At 38.8% G+C, this 20365-nt stretch overlaps 1 protein-coding gene across 1 annotated transcript in view; it reads right to left on the reverse strand.

Annotated features, from left to right (window-relative positions):
- Positions 1-816: 816 nt before the first annotated feature.
- The window catches only part of LOC139761164 (aconitate hydratase, mitochondrial-like), a 43657-nt gene continuing 24108 nt past the window's right edge, over positions 817-20365 (reverse strand). Inside the window, exons 7-14 of the mRNA XM_071685140.1 lie at positions 18959-19176; positions 14836-15042; positions 9896-10141; positions 9685-9777; positions 9448-9573; positions 7349-7583; positions 6515-6726; positions 817-2025 (exon numbers count right to left, since the gene is read on the reverse strand). Coding sequence (XP_071541241.1) covers positions 1885-2025; positions 6515-6726; positions 7349-7583; positions 9448-9573; positions 9685-9777; positions 9896-10141; positions 14836-15042; positions 18959-19176 — 1478 coding nt within the window. The 3' untranslated portion in view covers positions 817-1884. The remainder of the gene's footprint in view (positions 2026-6514; positions 6727-7348; positions 7584-9447; positions 9574-9684; positions 9778-9895; positions 10142-14835; positions 15043-18958; positions 19177-20365) is intronic.

Genomic DNA, 20365 nt, shown 5'->3' on the forward strand with positions numbered 1-20365 from the left:
TACTATTAAATCTAAAATTATGGAATACACCTCAATTGTTAAACATATCATGTCTAGGCGGTGTTGCATTCAAACTTGTTTAGGTTGTGATCAGATAACAGGGAATTTGAGATGGTGATATCACATATTAATGCTTACATGCAGCAGACATATCCTTTTTGTATACCTACTGTTTGATCGAGTAAGTATTGAAAGGGTAAGACAGATGTGTGGTAGTAAAAAGAGTGTAGTTGAGAGAGCAGAAGAGGGTGTATTGAAATGGTTTGGCCACATGGAGAGAACGAGTGAGGAAAGATTGACAAAGAGAATATATGTGTCAGAGGTGGAGGGAATGAGGAAAAGTGGGAGACCAAATTGGAGGTGGAAGGATGGAGTGAAAAAGATTTTGAGCGATAGGGGCCTGAACATACAAGAGGGTGAAAGGTATGCAAGGAATAGAGTGAACTGGAATGATGTGGTATAATGGAGTTGACATGTTGTCAGTGGATTGAACCAGGGTATGTGAAGCGTCAGGGGCAAACCATGGAAAGTTTTGTGGGGCCTGGATGTGGAAAGGGAGCTGTGGTTTCGGTGCATTATTACATGACAGCTAGAGACTGAGTGTGAACGAATGGGGCCTTTGGTGTCTTTTCCTAGCGCTACCTCGCACACATGAGGGGGGAGGGGGTTGTTATTCCATGTATGTGGGTGGGTTGGACCATTCTTTTGTCTGTTTCCTTGTGCTACCTCACAAATGCAGGAGACAGCAAACAAAGTATAATATAATAAAAGACACTAAATAAATCAACCCTCAAGGTGGCACACAAAACATCTATGTATTAATTACAGGTTTTATTAACAACTATGTACAATTCTCACTGGTCTGAATATATAAGGTATTTGAGCATGAATTTTGTAGTTGTGTATCTAAAACATTGTCAGAGAATTTGGCTAGGACCCTGTATATACCAGTGCCAAGAACCACAAATGTAGAACAACTGTTACTTATGTACTAACAAAAGGTAGACTACCAAATGAACCATTTCTGTCTACCACCAACCCAAACATTCACCACCACAGGATCACCTCAGATTACGATAATGGTTAAATCAACAAAGAAAAAAATCAGTAACCATATTAACCAGAAAACACTAATATGGCACTAATGACAGGGTACCGAGAATATGGATTCTTCACTTTACAAAGACATTAGAGGTTGTATGCATGCTCAATGATTCTGGTGCTTTGGTAATCACCATAGTGTATATTGCTACATCTTGGGAATTCAAGAAAATTCTAGCCTTAAAAACAAAATTACCAAGATCTTCAAGAATAACGAACTTAGGTAATCAATAAACACTTAGGAACACACTTGAGACTAGTCGTTACATACCAGTTAAAAAATTAGATCAGATTTTTTCGACATCAATTTTACATCAACGCATAAGAAGGCTTTAAGATTATATACATTCCAATATTCTATCATGATGAAGTCTATTCTATCTCCCACCACTCTTTGTGGGGTGGTAGTCTACCAGCTTCAGTAAAATGTGGCAGTCACCAGTTTTGCACATACATATGAAATAATACTTAAACAGCACTATTTAGCTACAGGGCCAATTGTCTATTCCATGGGATGAAAGAAGCACAATATCACTGTGCACAATTCATATACTTGCTTTTTATTCCCTTAAGTCTACTTCAGTTCAAAATAAATATAACTTCTATTCACAATTACATTCTGGTAAAAGATCATGATCATAGTTTTTAATGATATTTCAAGAATTATGTACGACACACTATCTACATATCCTACAAAAAACTACAATTCAACATTATCTCCTAATCAATGAATTTCATAACATTTAGATTTATGTACAGAACAATATAATTTTGTACCTTATTCTACTGGCCAGCAGCTACCTCCTTCATACGATTCAGGGCTGAACCAGCCTTAAACCAGGTTATTTGCTGCTCGTTGTAAGAGTGATTTAGGAAAATTGTTTCAGTAGAACCATCAGGATGTTTGATGCGACACTCAACAGGCTGAAAGATGATCAGTAACATGTTAGAACAGATACTTTTTCCTATATTTATTCAAAATGCCTCATCTTTTCATTGCTGTGGTTCACTTAGAATCTTTTCCATACAAAGCCTAAAAACACCCCTTTAGATTTCTATGTTCATTCTGTCCTTTCAAACCACCCTTTTTGGTTCTGTGATTGTACATTTTTGTCTTCTTTTATCACACTTGTTTGCCGTTTCCCAGATTAGTTGGGCAGCATCAAGAACAGATGCAGAACAGCATAATTTGTTTACATCCACTCTCTAGCCATCATGTATGATGCAATGAAACCAGAGCCCCCACAGACCATTCCATGAGTTTCTCTGATCACTTCATTTGCCCTGGTTCTGCCAACTCATTTATTTTCCCCATCACATCAACAAACAAACTGAACAGGCATGGTAATATTGCACACCCATGATGCAGATCCACCTTCAACTGAAACCACTCACCTTCCCATGCTAGTTGCACACAGAGCTTACTTATCTACAAAAAAAAAAAAAAAAAACACTCGCTCAATTCCCTTACAGATGATAACAACAATAATAATAACAATAATAATAATAATAATAATAATAATAATGTGGGAAATGGTAAATATGTATGAAAAAAATAATAGAAATAAATTTACTTTTATTTTTTCTACGTGTTATTGAAGGCGACATGGGCAGAACTGAGGGGCTGTACACCTCCCTTCTTGTATTTCAGTTTCTAAAAGATGGAAAAAGGAGCCAAGTGTGGAGTGCTCATCCTCCTCAAAGGTTTAGGCTGGGGCATCTGAATGTGTGTGGATGAAACAAAGGTGAGAAAAAAGGGGAGACAGGCATGCTTGAGGAAAGAAACCTGACTAATCTGGCTATGAGTGAAACAACGCTCAAGGGTGAAGGTTAAGAAAGGTTTGGGAATGTCTTAGGGGTAAAGTAAAGGGTTGGTGTGAGGGCAAAAGCTATGGAAAGGTTAGCAATACTGCTAAAGCTGGAGTTGTGGAAATGTGTGAAAGAGCACAGAGAAGTGAGCTCCACCATGATGAGAGTACAAATGAAGGTGGACAGAGTGAAATGGGTTATTACATGTCCTTATGCATCTGGCCAAGAGAAGAAAGATCAAAACAGGTAAGTCTTTTTTAAGAAGCATCAGTAGTTTTTATGCAAGAGAATGGGTATTTGTGATGGATGGTTTAAATGTGAATGAATAAAACAGTGGTTGAGGGTATAACTGGGAGGAATGGGGTAATCAGTAAAAGAATGGAATGGTGAACAGCTTGCAGAATTGTGAGAGTAGGAAAGACAGTATGTGAGCATTATTGGATAACAAACTAATTGACAGGCATGCAAAACAGACTCCTGGATGTAAATGTCCTGAGAGGGACAGCTGGTGGGATGACTAATTATTAGCTGGTGGAAGTGAGTGTGAAGATATGCAAAAGTTTTCGAAAAAGAAGAAACAATACGGGTGAGAAGAGGGTAGCCTGAGTGAATGAACTTGGAAAAGAGGCTTGCGTGAAGAAATACCAGGAGTGACAGAGCAGAATGGCAAAGGTGAGAATAAAGGAAGCTAGAGGAGTGGATGAGGAATGAGAGGTACGGAAGTAGTGCTGGCATGTGCGACAGGAATGTGTGGCAAGTGGAAGGTGGGCTGGTGAGAAAGGGTAACTGGTGGAATGACAAAGTAAAGTTGCTAGTGAAAGAGAAAAGAGAGGTGTAAGGGCAGTACTTGCTGAGATATGGTGCAAATGACCAGAAGATGTACAAGAGAAAGCATGAAGTCAAGAGGAAGGTGCCGGGGTTGACAAAGAAAGTAAATGAGAACAGGGTGACTGAGTATCAGTGAACATCAGGGAAAATAAGATATTTCGGAAGGAGGTTAATACTGAGAGAAAAATAAAAAAAAATGAAAAGGAACATCAGTGAAGGAGGCAAATGGGGAACTGGTCACAGACAGTGATGATGTGAAGGGGTGATGAAGTGATTATTTCAATGGACTGCTGTATGAAATTGTTGACAGGATGACAGATGTAAAGTGTGAGGGTATGGGAGCTATGTTAAGTGAGAGAGTCATGGCAAGTCGTGTGGTGAAGAAAGAAAGAAGAGGTGGTGAAAGCTTTATGTAAGATGAAATGCAGCAAATAACTGAAGCGGATGGTATTGCACACGGATTTCATGAGAAAGGGAGTGACTGTGCAATGGATTAGTTAGCTAGGATTTTCAAAGTATAAATGGATCAATGTGAGATGTCTGAAGATCAGCAGAATTCATGTACAGTGTCACTGTACAAAGAAAAGGGGGACAAAGTTGAGAGTTTGAACTACAAAAGTATAATGTTTTCTAGTGTACCCAGCAAGTGCAAAAGAAAATAAAAATGAGGGAGGTCAAGCAGAAGGATGAAGGAGAGCAAGTATGAATATGTATATGTGTACATATGTACATGTTTGAGGACAATGTGTGGTGTGAGGTGGTTTGATCGAGTAAGTAATGTAAGAGTAAGAGAGATGTGTGGAAATAAAAAGAGCGTGGTTGAGAGAGCAGAAGAGGGTGTTTTGAAATGGTTTGGGCACATGGAGAGAATGAGTGAGGAAAGATTGACCAAGAGGATATATGTGTCGGAGGTGGAGGGAACGAGGAGAAGTGGGAGACCAAATTGGAGGTGGAAAGATGGAGTGAAAAAGATTTTGAGTGATCGGGGCCTGAACATGCAGGAGGGTGAAAGGAGGGCAAGGAATAGAGTGAATTGGATCGACGTGGTATACCGGGGTTGACGTGCTGTCAGTGGATTGAATCAGGGCATGTGAAGCGTCTGGGGTAAACCATGGAAAGTTGTGTGGGGTCTGGATGTGGAAAGGGAGCTGTGGTTTTGGGCATTATTGCATGACAGCTAGAGACTGAGTGTGAACGAATGGGGCCTTTGTTGTCTTTTCCTTGCGCTACCTCGCACACATGAGGGGGGAGGGGGATGGTATTCCATGTGTGGTGAGGTGGCAATGGGAATGAATAAAGGCAGACAGTGTGAATTGTGTGCATGGGTATATATGTATGTGTCTGTGTGTGTATATATATGTGTACATTGAGATGTATAGGTATGTATATTTGCGTGTGTGGATGTGTATGTATATACATGTGTATAGGGGTGGGTTGGGCCATTTCTTTCGTCTGTTTCCCTGCGCTACCTAGCAAACACGGGAGACAGCGACAAAGCAAAATAAATAAAATAAAATAAAATGTACATGTGTGTACATGTGTACATATGTGTATATGTACGAGTATGTTCATATATGTATATGTGTGTATGCGATTAGATGTGTCCTTTTTCATGTTTCTTTGTGCTACCTTGCTCACTCTCAGCTAAATATATATATATATATATATATATGGTATCTATCTATCTATATCTCTGGTGCCTGCTCCCTTCTGGAACTCCTTCAAGGGGGTGGCCATGGTAAAAAAAAAAAAAAAATCCATAACTAGTTAACTCCTGTGCCACTTCCAAGCCTTTACCACCACACCCTTAATAGGCCTCGGGTAGAGGGAAAGTTCAGCGCATTGTTTGCAAAGGCTCCTACTCAATGTTCCTATTGACTACTTCTATCTAATATTCCTTCCTACTACTTCTACATAACTATTACTACCTAATGCTCCTTCCTACTACTTCTACCTAATGATTCTACCTAATAGTCCTACCTAAATGTTCCTACTTAATGCTTCTACCTATTGCTCCTACCTTTCTGACAAAAGGCAGAGCTAACACATAGCACTCACCACAGGAAAATCTAGAGCTATGAAAATTAAGCTGTGTGAGCGAAGTGTTGTCAAGTGTTATGTGTGGGTGAGGCAGAAAAAAAAGACAGCTACCTGGGTCAGAGGAATGCAACATGACAGCAACTGAAGTGCTGGCTCACTACGCAGCTGCCACTAACCCACCTGATACCCAAGCGGGAGGTACTGGTAATATACCTCCCTGGTTGTTGGCTGCCTTCCAACTGCTACCATCTTGTTTTATCTATTTTTTCATTTATATCCATCTCGTCCACGATATATCTAACCGTGTCGACGAGTGTAAACTTTGTGAACATTACAGCACTCTTAAAAACTAACATAGGCTTGTCAGGACTTTAATAATTCTCTTGAGATATGTTTCCCAACCATCCTCCCTCAGTTCAGAAAATTCCATTTTCTCTAGAATTAAGTAAAGAATATATGGCATTCTAAAGACATCAACCAAAAATGACAAACTGGTGCTTACTGCATTATATAAATACCACCCTAGAATAAATGAATGATAGTGCACTAATTTGTATGACTTATCTGACTATTTTAACACCTGTTATTAGTTAACAGGCCAATGTTTACTACAGTTTGATATTAAAGTTCAAGATAATTATAGAGAGAATGTAAGTAAAAAAACAATAAAAACTGTGACAGTAATCTTTTGTGAACATCAAATGTCTGGAATTTTCTTAATGTCTACCATACTAACCTTGCCAGGTGAAAGTCCAGCTAAGTTTAGAAGCGTAATTTTGTCATTAGATCCAATCTTGTCATAGTCTGCTGGGTCAGCAAATGTGAGTGGCAGCAAACCCTGCTTCTTCAGGTTAGTTTCATGAATGCGAGCAAATGATTTTACAATAATTGCACGACCACCTAGGTGACGAGGCTCAAGAGCAGCATGTTCCCGAGAACTTCCCTCACCTAAAAAGAAAACAATCATTAGCATTAAACTTAGCTACATATCATTGAATGCCTAAGATACAATAGGTGGAAAATAAAGGCTTCTTTCTACCATAAAGAATTCTTTTCTCTGGCTATACCCAAATTTAAAAGTCTGTATTCTATTAGATATTCATATAATGTACTAGCATTCAACATTAATATCAATACAGTATGGTTTAAGAAAGAACTATTCACTAGGTAATTCTGTTGTAGAACTCAGGGATTTCAGAAGTGAAGCCTTTGTGAATGACTCTGGCTTAGAAGCCAGCTATGATTTTAGGTTAAAGAAAAATTTCATCATTGCTGTGTAGGATGTTTCAGGGAATGGTGTCAAATGCTTTGCTGACTGTGAAGGGCTTGTGGTTTATTTCCAAGATAAGATAAAGCAGAATAATGAACATACACAAAGAGAGATGTACTTACAAGAATATGCAGAAGTGGCAAAATAATGATTCCAAGGAATGGGTAGGAGCATAATCAAATCCATGTAATAGCGAATTATTCATGTTCTGACTTTATCCATCTTACCTAGCTTTACATCACATTCTAACTGCATAAACAGGAAAAAAATATTGTGAACAAAAACAGTCATTTTCCTCACCATAGTTATCATCACCAATGACACACCATTTGATGCCACTGGCCTTATAAGCACGTGCAGTGGCTGGTACAGGACCCCATTCTCCTGTTGCCTTGTTTTCTATTTGGTTCATTTCACCATTCTCTGCATTGACAGCTGTGAGGAACATATTATTAGAGATATTATCTAGGTGGCCACGGAACTTGAGCCAAGGGCCAGCAGCAGAAATGTGGTCTGTTGTGCACTTCCCTTTAACCTGTTGGAAAGAAGACAACTCTGTACAACACATTTTTGCAATCTAGACTTTCAAAAATACATGAACTTACTTTGTAGTTAGAAATATGAGATACTTAAAGCAGGAAAACCAAAGAAAATACATTGAAATTCATAAACCATGAATCTATATATAATATAGTGCTTTCTCAAGTTTACCAAGTGCACTCTGTCATGCCTCAACCTGGTTAATTCTTGGGCCTTACTCCTGCACTTTTTAGCATGTTAAGCTGAAACATTTACAAAACTTCTACACACTATAAAAGTGAAACTTGGACAAGACATTCTTCTGAAGTCATTTTATTATTGTTTTATGAATATTTTGGAAACTAAGAAAAAAAATATTTTTACTCTACATGAAAAATAGATTCACTGGGTTGGAGAGGAAAACTCAGTGAGGAGTTCTGGAGTTAGGAACGATTTTTCTTAAAGAGTTTTAAACTGCACTGTAATACAGAAAAGTACAGCAGTGTCCAGCCCCTTTCTCACTCACTAAGCAAATTTCAGTCCACAACACTTTGCTGCACAACCACAGTTTGCAGTACATACAGCCTTTCTGCTTCCACTATCATAAAAACAACCACAGTTTACAGTACATACAACCATTCTATTTCCCCTATCATTAAAACCACTGATCAATTCATCTGTTTTCAAGGTCAAATGATGTGATTATATTACGATTTAGGTCATAAACATTTTCCACATTTTTCAGCATGAGCAAGGTAGCGTCAAGAACAGATAAGCTTTGCTCTTTACTATAGAAAGAAGTCAAAGAGTTGAGGACTTCCAGCTCCCCTACTCCCACCCCTCTTGGCTGATTTCTATAACTTGAAAGGAAAACATGGGCAGTATTCTTTCTTTCTACTCCTATAAAAATGCTTCTCTATTGTATGAGGGATGTTACTGAGGATAATATGGATTAATTTACAGAAAATGTACCTAAAGGCAACTCTTTAGGAACAGAACACTTCCATAAATCAAGGACTAAATGTACATAGGGAAAAATGCTTTCTCATGGCATTTCTACAAACCACAGGACTATCAGCTTGCCCCTTGAATATCTCTACAATAAATAAAGGGCTCAAAATTCAAGTTAATAGGGTGAGGGGACTGGTAAACCAAAGGGCTGAATTGAAATGCAATGGCATACATTGCACTGAATTGACATACCTAAAACAAAGCAGCTGTGCTGGTAACTAATTTGGCATATAAAACACATCTAAAACAGATTTTTCCTTGAATTTTCTCCACTAGCTTTTACTGTGATTTTTGGTACCTGAAAGATGCAAAAATGTATCAACAACCAGAGACAGTTCAGGTATGAAAAAATGTCTCCATGGAGTGTTCACCAGAACAGCCAGTTTCTGAACCATTTTGGTTTTCAGGATCAGCTAATGGTAAAAAAGTTGGAGGTACAAGGAAGAGGAGGTTGATATAAGAGATGCTGTGAGGAACTAATTATGACAATATTTCACATGAGGAAGCCAGTGGAATAATCAAGGATGAGATAAATTTATAAATATTTCATTTATTCAACTAGTGTGAATGGATATGTTGGTCTAAATGAATCAACTTATGCGTGAAAACAGCAAAAGTAAGAAGCACATTTGTAAGTGTCAAAGTTGGCATTCCATTTCAAATCACTGGGCATTTGTTAAGTATGTGTGTGAATTGAATGTACCTGATTCATCCAATGGAATGGACAGTACAGTTCACAATGAAAAAAAGAAAGAAAAAAAAATGCTACAGCTGGGGGTAGTAAAGGATAATAATAATAGAAAAGTACATGGTGAAACTCTAGCAACCTATCTAATCTTTGTCATAAATTATGAAACTGAACTACATACCTTTATAAGAATGGTCATATCTTCTAAATCCTTGCCATTCCATTTATCAAAAGGTGATAGAAGCTGTAAGCGTTGAGATTCTGGGCTCACGTCAACACTCACATGTGAGCTATCATCTGGGGGTGACTGTGAAATTTCTTTGTAAGACTTCAAAGTTACAAACTAAGAACAAAATTATAGCAACAAAAAATAACAATAATAATAGCAGTAACTAATATTAGCCGGCTTTGTGCTCACCTGATAGGTATCTTCACCGGGGTCAAAGCCACGTGGTGGTAGTTCCTCAGCATAAGGATCCTTCAGCTTAAACTCCTTGCCATCAGCTCCCACCTAAAAGTGATCAAAATGAAAATCAACAATACTGGAAAAAAAAAGAGGAGCCAATTTTCAATCTAAGAATGAATGATTTACCGAGTAGCATATTTCAAAATGAATCATCATAACTTACCAATGTGTCACTTCGTGGGTCAAAGTCAAGCCTGCCAGCAAGAGACATGGCTGTGACCAGTTCTGGTGAGGTGACAAAAGCATGAGTGGCAGGGTTAGCATCATTACGGCCAGTAAAGTTGCGGTTATAAGACGTAACGATAGTATTCTTCTCGCCCTTCTTGACATCTTGACGATCCCATTGACCAATGCATGGGCCACATGCATTTGCTAACACAGTTCCACCAAAGGAACGGAGGGTCTCTGCCTGATGAAGGTAAAAATAATCCCAAATAAAATTCATATTAAAGTTGATGACCAAAAATTAGTTTCTACTGTATATGACCTCAACTAAATGTCGTATCAACATAAACTTTCTCCAACATTAAAGACTACAGGATACTTTTAATAATTACAATCAGCTTCACATATATCTCATATCACTTACAAGGGTTCCATACATAAATGAAATCCTAAAACTCCCATGTGAGTATCTGGTAACCAGAAATTCTTTAGGAAGTGGAGTGCTCAAGTAAGCATGAGCTCCTATGTGTAAAATGTTGATGTGCTCATTATTTCTTACTTTAATATCAATCTATCTATATGCATGAAGCCTGTTCCCATGGCAAAAGAGTCCACTTATCCCTGTTCTCACATGTCTCCCTTGCAAACTCAATTCCACACATTCTTCCACCATTTCTCTCCCTCCAGTACTCTTCAACTCTATTTTCCCATGTCATAGGCAGTCTTCCTCTCACACTAATTGTACAATCATACCCTTCTCACTAATTGTACAATCATACCCTCTCCTTGTAAACTCCCTATCTTGGATTCTTTTCACATGCCCAAACCACCTCAAAGTATTACATTTCACCCACTCTACCACTCTACAATTCATTCGCTTTGCATTCCCTCCTATACCACATCTCTCATACATCCTCTCATTTCTTTCTTCAAACTATCTAATCATATCACAGGCTCCTCTCAAACAGTTCATTTCCACAGTCTGGATTCCCAACTTTTTTGACTAGTTCCATGTGCATGTTTTGGCTGCAGAGGTCAAGGTCCGGAGGACTATTCTGTCCCTTTCTTCACTTCCATACTTACACCTCTATCCTTCATTATTCCATTAAGGGACCCAATGACTCTTTGACCCAGTACTGCTCTCTCTTCCATATCACCACACTTACTCAAGTTAGCTCCTAAATAATAAAATTCTCTTATCTCTTGCAGTCTTCTCCCCATATCTCTAAAGCACAGTTTAGTAGACTTTCTTCTTTCATTCAACAGGGTTTTGTAAAATCTACATTCACTCTCTTCCCTTTCAAACACCATTACTTTTTTCTGCATTTATCTTAAATCACCTATGCTTACACATTATAAAACACATCTACAATTCTCTGAAAATCCTCTTCACTCTCATCAAACAATACAGTATCATACAGAAACAGGCATGTCACTATCCATCATACCTCAACACCACACTCCATCACTGCACCTACTTTCCCTTGCTTGTTTCATGTTTCTTACCACTCCAACCATGTACATGTTAAAAAGCCAAGGTGAAATCAATCACACAGCCCTACTTCACACTCACATGTATATCAAAACATTCATTCAACTCTAACTCTCACAAATGCATTTGCTACTTTATAGAAGGCTTTCATACCATCCAATGGGGGACTTTAGAAGGCTTTCATACCATCCAATGGTTGTCCCCTACCCCATATATCCTTAGCATATCCCATAAAGCATCCCACTCAACTCTGGTGTATGCTTTCTTCAGATCCATAAATGCTGCACAAAGCTTCTCGCCTTTTGCTAGATACTTTTCCAGTCATTTTTACCACAAAAATCTGATCCACACATCCTCTACCTTTCCTAAAACTCCCTTGCTCCTCACTCATTCTGCATTCAGTCACTTCCATCACTATCTATGAACACTCTTGTATACAATTTTCCTGGGATACTTAACAGGCTCATTCCTCTATAATTGCTATGTACACCCTTAACACCTTTTCCTTTGAATAAGGAAATAATAACAGCTTTCATCCAACCCTCAGGCACAACTTTCTGTTTCTAAACAAAATTACATATCAAATGCATCAACTCATTCAGATTTTCTTCAACATTTCATCCACAATCCTATCCACTGCAGGTGCCTTTCCTACCTTCAACCTCATTATCGACCTTTCTACCTCACTTCTTGCTATAGGCCTATGTGCTTGTATCCTTTTCCTTTCATCCTCCAGACTCATTAATGTAACACATGCTGCCCCACCTCCCACATACATCAATTCTTCAAAGTACCCTTCATTTCACATTGTACTCATGATTCAGCAACTCCCCTTTCTTACATTTCATTCCCATTCTTACATCTAACTCTTTCCTTTTTCATCTCCTTCCAGTACAATTTTTAATTTTCCTCAAACTCTTTACTCAACTTTCTTCCAAATCTTCATCGACTCAGTTTTTCTCTTTCAGCTTCTTAACATTTTGCTTAAAGATCTTTATTCTCCCTTCCTCCTTTGCTGAACTTCCACTGGTAGTAAATTCCTTTTCACCAATCTACCATATGCCTTTTCCTTCTCTTCCACAGCATTTCTGATCCCAAATGTCCACAATGAACTTCCCTTTCTATTCTTATCTCATGACCTTGCATCAAACTACTAATTCTACAACAATTAACAGTCCTTCTCTAAACATTTTAAGCAACTCATGACTGCAACTCATGGTGCATCCCACTCATGGTGAGGTGCCTGAGGATTGGCGGAATGCTTGCATAGTGCCATTGTACAAAGGCAAAGGGGATAAAAGTGACTGCTCAAATTACAAAGGTATAAGTTTGTTGAGTATTCCTGGGAAATTATATGGGAGGGTATTGATTGAGAGGGTGAAGGCATGTACAGAGCATCAGATTGGGGAAGAGCAGTGTGGTTTCAGAAGTGGTAGGGGATGTGTGGATCAGGTGTTTGCTTTGCAGAATGTATGTGAGAAATACTTAGAAATGCAAATGGATTTGTATGTAGCATTTATGGATCTCAAGAAGGCATATAATAGAGTTGATAGAGATGCTCTGTGGAAGGTATCAAGAATATATGGTGTGGGAGGCAAGTTGTTAGAAGCAGTGAAAAGTTCTTATCGAGGATGTAAGGCATGTGTACGTGTAGGAAGAGAGGAAAGTGATTGGTTCTCAGTGAATGTTGGTCTGCAGCAGGGGTGCGTGATGTCTCCATGGTTGTTTAATTTGTTTATGGATGGGGTTGTTAGGGAGGTGAATGCAAGAGTTTTGAAAAGAGGGGCAAGTATGCAGTTTGATGTGGATGAGAGAGCTTGGGAAGTGAGTCAGTTGTTGTTCGCTGATGATACAGCACTGGTGGCTGATTCGGGTGAGAAACTGCAGAAGCTTGTGACTGAGTTTGGTAAAGTAAAGAAGAGAGCTGGGAGTAAATGTGAATAAGAGCAAGGTTATCAGGTACGGTAGGGTTAAGGGTGAAGTCAATTGGGAGGTAAGTTTAAATGGAGAAAAACTGAAGGAAGTGAAGTGTTTTAGAAATCTGGGAAAGGATCTGGCAGCGGATGGAACCATGGAAGTAGAAGTGGATCATAGGGTGGGAGAGGGGGCAAAAATTCTGGGAGCATTGAAGAATGTGTGAAAGTCAAGAACGTTATCTTGGAAAGCAAAAATGGGTATGTTTGAAGGAATAGTGGTTCCAACAATGTTATTAGTTGCGAGGCATGGGCTATAGATAGAGCAGTGTGGAGGAGGGTGGATGTGCTGGAAATGAGATGTTTGAGGACAATATGTGGAGGTGGTTTGATTGAGTAAGTAATGAAAGGGTAAGAGAGATGTGTGGTGATAAAAAGAGTGTGGTTGAGAGAGCAGAAGATGGTGTTTTGAAATGGTTTGGTCACATGGAGAGAAAGAGTGAGGAAAGATTAACAAAGAGGATATATGTGTCAGAGGTGGAGGGAACGAGAGGAAGTTGGAGACCAAATTGGAGGTGGAAAGATGGAGTGATAAGATTTTGAGCAATCGGGGCCTGAACATGCAGGAGGGTGAAAGGCGTGCAAGGAATAGAGTGAATTGGAACGATGTGGTATACCGGGGTCAACGTGCTGTCAATGGATTGAACCAGGGCATGTGAAGTGTCTGGGGTAAACCATGGAAAGTTGTGTGGGGCCTGGATGTGGAAAGGGAGCTGTGGTTTCGGCGCATTATACATGACAGCTAGAGACTGAGTGTGAACGAATGTGGCCTTTGTTGTCATTTCCTAGTGCTACCTTGCACACATGCGGGGGGAGAGGGCTGTCATTTCATGTGTGGTGACAGGAATGAATAAGGGCAGATAGTATGAATTATGTACATGTGTATATATGTATATGTCTGAGTGTGTATATATATGTATATGCTGAGATGTATAGGTATGTATATGTGTGTGTGTGGAAGTGTGTGTATATACATGTGTATGTGGGTGGGTTGGGGCATTCTTTCGTCTGTTTCCTTGCGCTACCTCGTTAATGCGGGAGACAGTGACAAAGTATAATAAAAAATAATGACTGCACCATACATCTACTGCACTTTCATCTAAACTTTCAGTCATCCTCCTTTCATTCTTTTTCCTCTATAAGCTTTTTAACATTCTGTTTACAGGAAGCCTCTTTTCCAAGCCCACTCACTTTCACCACCCTCCTCTCAACCATAACATTTCCCCTATCTATGAAGCCACTATAAACTTTCATTCTCACCTCCACTGAAAAATGGTAAGAGATCCCACCATCTGCCCATGTAAGTACACTCATGTCTCTTTAGCATGCCTATAATTCAGTACATAATCCAATAATGCCTGCTCAACATTTAGCTTACCCACATATAATTATGCACAATATGTTCCAGTAATTAATTACATTATCTATTTGTTCATGCTTGTACAATGATACAAAATCAAATTCATAACTTACAATTCCATCACGTTCAATGGTAGCACGGATCTGTTCTGATCCTGGCGTAATGTGGAAAAGAGTCTTAGCCTTAAGGCCGTGGCTCATAGCTTGTTTGACAATAGATGCACAACGACCCATGTCTTCATAGGAGGAATTAGTGCAGGAGCCAATAAGGCCAGCCTTTACTTCAACAGGCCAACCTTTCTCTCTGGCTGTATCCCCAACCTACAGAAAATACACATAATTGCATAAAAGAGGAGCAATGGTAATAGTGAAACAATTGTAAAGCATTGAAACTATTAAGGAAAAAAGAATATATAACAGCAAAAAGGTTATAGAGCTTGACTAAACTTATCCAAAACCAGCCTTTTACAATGACTGAAGCTGGAAATCCTTTTATTGTAAAATCACTTTTGTCCAAAAATGCTTGAGGAATCTGCTACTTTGGATAAAAAAAATACAGATTTTAATCTTTCATTCTTTAAAACATTTCCCATGCTTGACTGCCGTTTCCCGTTAGTGAGGTAACACTACGAACAGATGCAGAAAGGCTACATCCACTCACATCCATTCTCTAGGTGCAGAAAGGCTACATCCACTCACATCCATTGTCTAGTTGTCTGTAATGTGTAAAGCACTGAATCCACAGCTTCCTATCTATAACCAGGCCTCACAGAGCTTTCCATGGTTTACCCCGTGCGCTTCACATACCCTGGTTCAGTCTAATGGTAACATATCGACCCCAGGATACAACATTGTTCCAATTCACTCCTATCTCTTGCAAGCCTTCCACCCACCTCACTATTCAGGCCCCAATTGCTCAAAATCCTTTTCACTACATCCTTTCATCTCCAATTTAGTCTCCCTGTTTTCCTTGTCCTCTTCACTTCTGACACATATATCCTCTTTGTCAACCTTTCCACACTCAATTCTCTTCATATATCCAAACCACTTCAGCACATCCTTTTCTGCTCTCTCAACCACACTCTTTTTATTACCAAACATCTCTCTTACTGTTTCATTACTTAATCGATTAAACCACCTCATATCACATATTGTCCTCAAACATTCATTTCCAATACATACACCCTCCTCCACACAACCTAATCTATAGCCCATGCCTTGCAACCATATAAATTGTTGGGACTACTATTCCTTCAAACATACTCACTTTTGCCCTCCTAAAAAGCATTCTCTCTTTCCATGCATTCTTCAGTGCTCCCAGAACCTTCAGATATTGCCAATATCTCGTTTTATGTAGAGGATATGTTCTGCAAAAACACAGAGAAAAATGTGATGTGCAAAGCAGCTTCATGGTCAGCATTGGTGGATTCTATCGTTACCTTCACATTATGTAGCTTCTGACATCAAATAAACTTTTCTCGCAATCTTCTATTTGCTTAAAAATGCTCTGGCTCTGCTATATGGTCTTTTTTTACATAAATGCTCATAAATCTTCAGAGCTGAAGCTGAATGTTGGCAAGGCTGCTTTTCTTCCTCATTCCATGTTCTATGTACAATGAGAGCATTTTCTCCATAAGTGGATTTCTAATCCTTGTGGTTACTTTGGCATACATTGGAGGCGAGTGGACTACAGCATCAAACTTTCTCTGCTTTCATCTTTATGTTGTAGATTCCAGATTCACCAAGGTTGTAAGCATGCCCAAGCACTAATGCTCCCTCAACAGCATCAGTGAACAGTAAGATTCATTTCTAAGGTGAGAGAGGTTCTCTTCTGTTTAATAGCTGGTTCTGGGGTAAAAGATAATGTTGGATGTTTGGATGCCATATCAACAAACACAAAAACACAGCAGGTTTCAAGAAAATCACGCTATCAAGTATACCCAAATTGCACAGATCTGCATCGAACATTGGGAACTGTGAGACTGACCCTCTGATCAGAATGTAGCGTGCTCCACCCAGGAACCATGCTTACTCCACCCACCAACCCTCATGAAAGTTTTGACAGACCTACTATGCCGTGGCTCCCTCATCAGCATCGGTGCACCATAAGACCACTAGCTTTATTTCGTAAGTTACAGAGGTTCTCTTCCCTTTAACTGCAGACCCTGCATAAGAAATGTTGCTAGATATTTGGAAGCCATATTTAAAAAGCATAAACATAGCAGATTGCGGGAAAATCACATCAGCAGGTATATCCAAACTGACAAAGTAGCACATATCCACACACAATAGTGGTAACTCTAAGATTGACCTGCTAGCAGGAATGTGGGGAGCTCCACTTGGCCCACACCTACTCCACTCATCAACCTTCAATGAAGTTTTGGCACACTTTCTACTGGACACACACACACTTTAAAACATTTCACTTATTTGTAAATAATTCCTATAAAGGAGATACTGACATACACATATATATAAACATAAGCACTACCTAATGTTTCAATCTTATGCTTCTGCTTGCTGATGCCATAAATAGTCTTCATGCTTTCATGCTAATGGTGAAGTCCACCATAAATGCCACCTTGGGCTTGCCCTTAGTCTGCCTCCAGCATTACTCCATCTTCTTTTCATGGGTCAAAACTTTTCTCTTGCCCTTCATATAAGATGTAGACAGCCTCGAGGTGTTGTCAGGTAACTGCTAATAATGCCTGAAGGGCAATCAATGGTGCACAAAACACTCAATGTCCAAGACCAGTAGAGAACACCATGTCAGAAAGTACATGGGAGATAGCAAACAATCACCAGTGCCATAAAACACAAGGTGTTGAGTTGAGTTCACTAATTGCTGCAGTGCAATGCGCTCATGATCTGAAATATTTTTGCATAACTTTTTTAACTTTTAAAATTTTTTTGAATATTAGAAGATTGCCAACAGAAACTGAAAAACATACACTGGTATGAATATTTCATTGTATGGTTTTCTGCTGTTTGCCAATGTTTTTTGTTCAATTAATTGCAAATCCACACAGAATTTCTACAGAGCAATTTTCCTATGACTTGCATTTGCCTTGTGGGTTTTGATGATCAAAATTCATTGTGCACCACAAATGCAAATAAATTATTTATAGTGAACATTGAAGAAATCTCCTGATGAGCCACGAGCCCTGCTTCATAAAAACATATTGCTACAAAAAAGTGTTCCTGTATGCATATGATCCATCCAATTAAAAAAACGAAATGGAATTAAAAGATACACCTTTTACTACCTGTACACATGAATGCCTTTCTTGCGTCAGAGAGGAAGCATCAAGAACAGACAAAAAATGGCCTCATTTACAGAGATACATTCTCTGTGCTGAAACCAAAACCTATTACCCACAGCCAAGCCCTATAAACTAATTCCAGTTTACCTTGATTGCTTCAAATGCCCAGCTTCAACCTACTGATGGCACAGCAGTGCCCCCACTCCCATACACTGCAATGAGTCCATTTATTCTGCTTATTACATGTCATCTCTCCACATAACTGTTCAGATCCCTAGACTCCAAAGCCTAATAGATAACATCCATCCATCTCCTTTTAGATCTATCCCTTCCCATTGTTTCCTTCATATTTCTGAACCACTTATGCACACCCTGGTTGACCCTGTCAATCTTACCTCTCTCATGCAGTCATTCCTTATTTTATCAACCTGCCTCACACCTCAGGCATTTCACTTCCAAAACACAGATAGAGAGATAAATAGAACGCTACAGATATGCTTCTGTGGTGAAGATCCCAGTCAGGTGAGATCACAAGTGTTGTGAATGACCTATAAGTTAAGTCATGGACCAACATCATTTGGTACAATATTCTCTCCAAACAAAATGGTTAAACCATTTCTGAGAGACCTACTTCCAAATTCTGCCAATAGCAGTCAAAAGCAGATGAGCAGAGCTGGTGTTATGCTGTTGTAAACAGATGAGGGCTAAACTGAGGCTTAGCTTCATATACAGACAATAAAGCATATGCCAATCTATTACACATCCCTGAATTCTAACTGGTTGCCTCTTTACAGCAGTTTGTTGCTGGTAGTGCTACGTTTATTTACACCAAGTGACTAAATTCTGGGGCTCTCAATTTGGGGTGAATAAACATAACTGAGTCAACTCTAGAATTCAAAGGTAAACAGCATTTAGCAATGAACATTAAAAAAGAAAAAAATTGTCTTCATACAATGAAACAAGTAACTACTAACTGCATGAACAGGGTGAGCCAAATCTGGTGTGAAAGGACCATTAATATGAGGTTCCAATTCAGACAAGTTGATTTCAACAAGACGGTCATACGGAGAGCCCTCATCCGCAGTCAGCATTGAGGCATTCTCATCAGCTAGTCTGGCAATATCTTCTCGGCTGGTGGCTACAAGGTAGTCCCTCATGCGGCTATTGTATGGAAAGACTGATGTTGTAGCACCTGTGTGATGAAGAGTATTTTTTGCAGAGCATATCAATTATGTCATCACTAGGTAAATTACTAAGAGAGTAAGGTAAAAAAACAATAAAGATCAGATTAGAACTGGCAGTAAGTCTAACAAAGAAGAAAAAATGTATGATAATCACAATAGTGATTGGACAATCGATAAAGAAGCCCACAACTCAATGTGGAAAAATGTTTCAATTCAACTTGAGTAAATTACTATACATCCCAAAATTTGTATGGATTTTATCAATGATGACAGTTGGCTAAAATGTTTCCACTGGTATATAAAAAAAAATCTACAAATCAAGACTTCCAATAAACATGTTAATCATATTTGCTGGGGTTGTATATACTATAACAGCAACATGCTGGATGGGCATACTCCAAGAATTTCTATATTGCAGATATTTGGCATATTCATAGTATACAATTTCATGTCCACCACATTCACATCTAAAACATTCTTCAAATAAAGCAATGGAATTATACAAAATGAGGTTTTATATACCAAATAGTCTTTCAGAAGAGTTCACACCAAATTTCCAAAAGCAGGATTTGCATGTACATGACAACTTTATTTACCAAAAAGTTGCTTATATACTCAGTCTGAATCCACACTTACACTGGTGCATAAAAATTACTTGTTTAAAATAAAAACATTCATTTCACACTTCTCTGGAATATCTTAAAAGCCTATCAAATAATAAAATACAAAAAAATTAGTGAAGCATGGAAAAGAATAAGACACTAAGATGAATAAAAAGGAACTTGTATTAGGTTGTCAGTGAATCATGGGAACTGCAGCATACAATGCCACTACCACATGGTACTTAATAATTTTTTATTCTTGTTTGCCATTTCCTTCTCAGTGAGGTCCTTCTCAGTGAGGTAGAGACAGGAACAGATAAAGCTAGTCTTACTCACATCTGCTCTCTAGTTGTCACATATAATGTACGAAAAAAATAGACCCCCTATCCACAACCAAGCACCACAGGCCTTTCTATAGTTTCCCCTGATTACTTTATATGTCCTGGTTCTACCCAGTGATGGTATGTTGCCCCCTGTACACTGAACCATTCCAATTCACTTTATCCTGTGCACATCTTACATCATTCTACACATTCTGGCTTTAACCCCACAAAACATCTTTTACTCCATCCTTCTATCTCGAATTCAGTCTCCA

The sequence above is a fragment of the Panulirus ornatus genome, chromosome 3 (assembly GCF_036320965.1).
Source record: "Panulirus ornatus isolate Po-2019 chromosome 3, ASM3632096v1, whole genome shotgun sequence".
Taxonomy (NCBI): domain Eukaryota; kingdom Metazoa; phylum Arthropoda; class Malacostraca; order Decapoda; family Palinuridae; genus Panulirus; species Panulirus ornatus.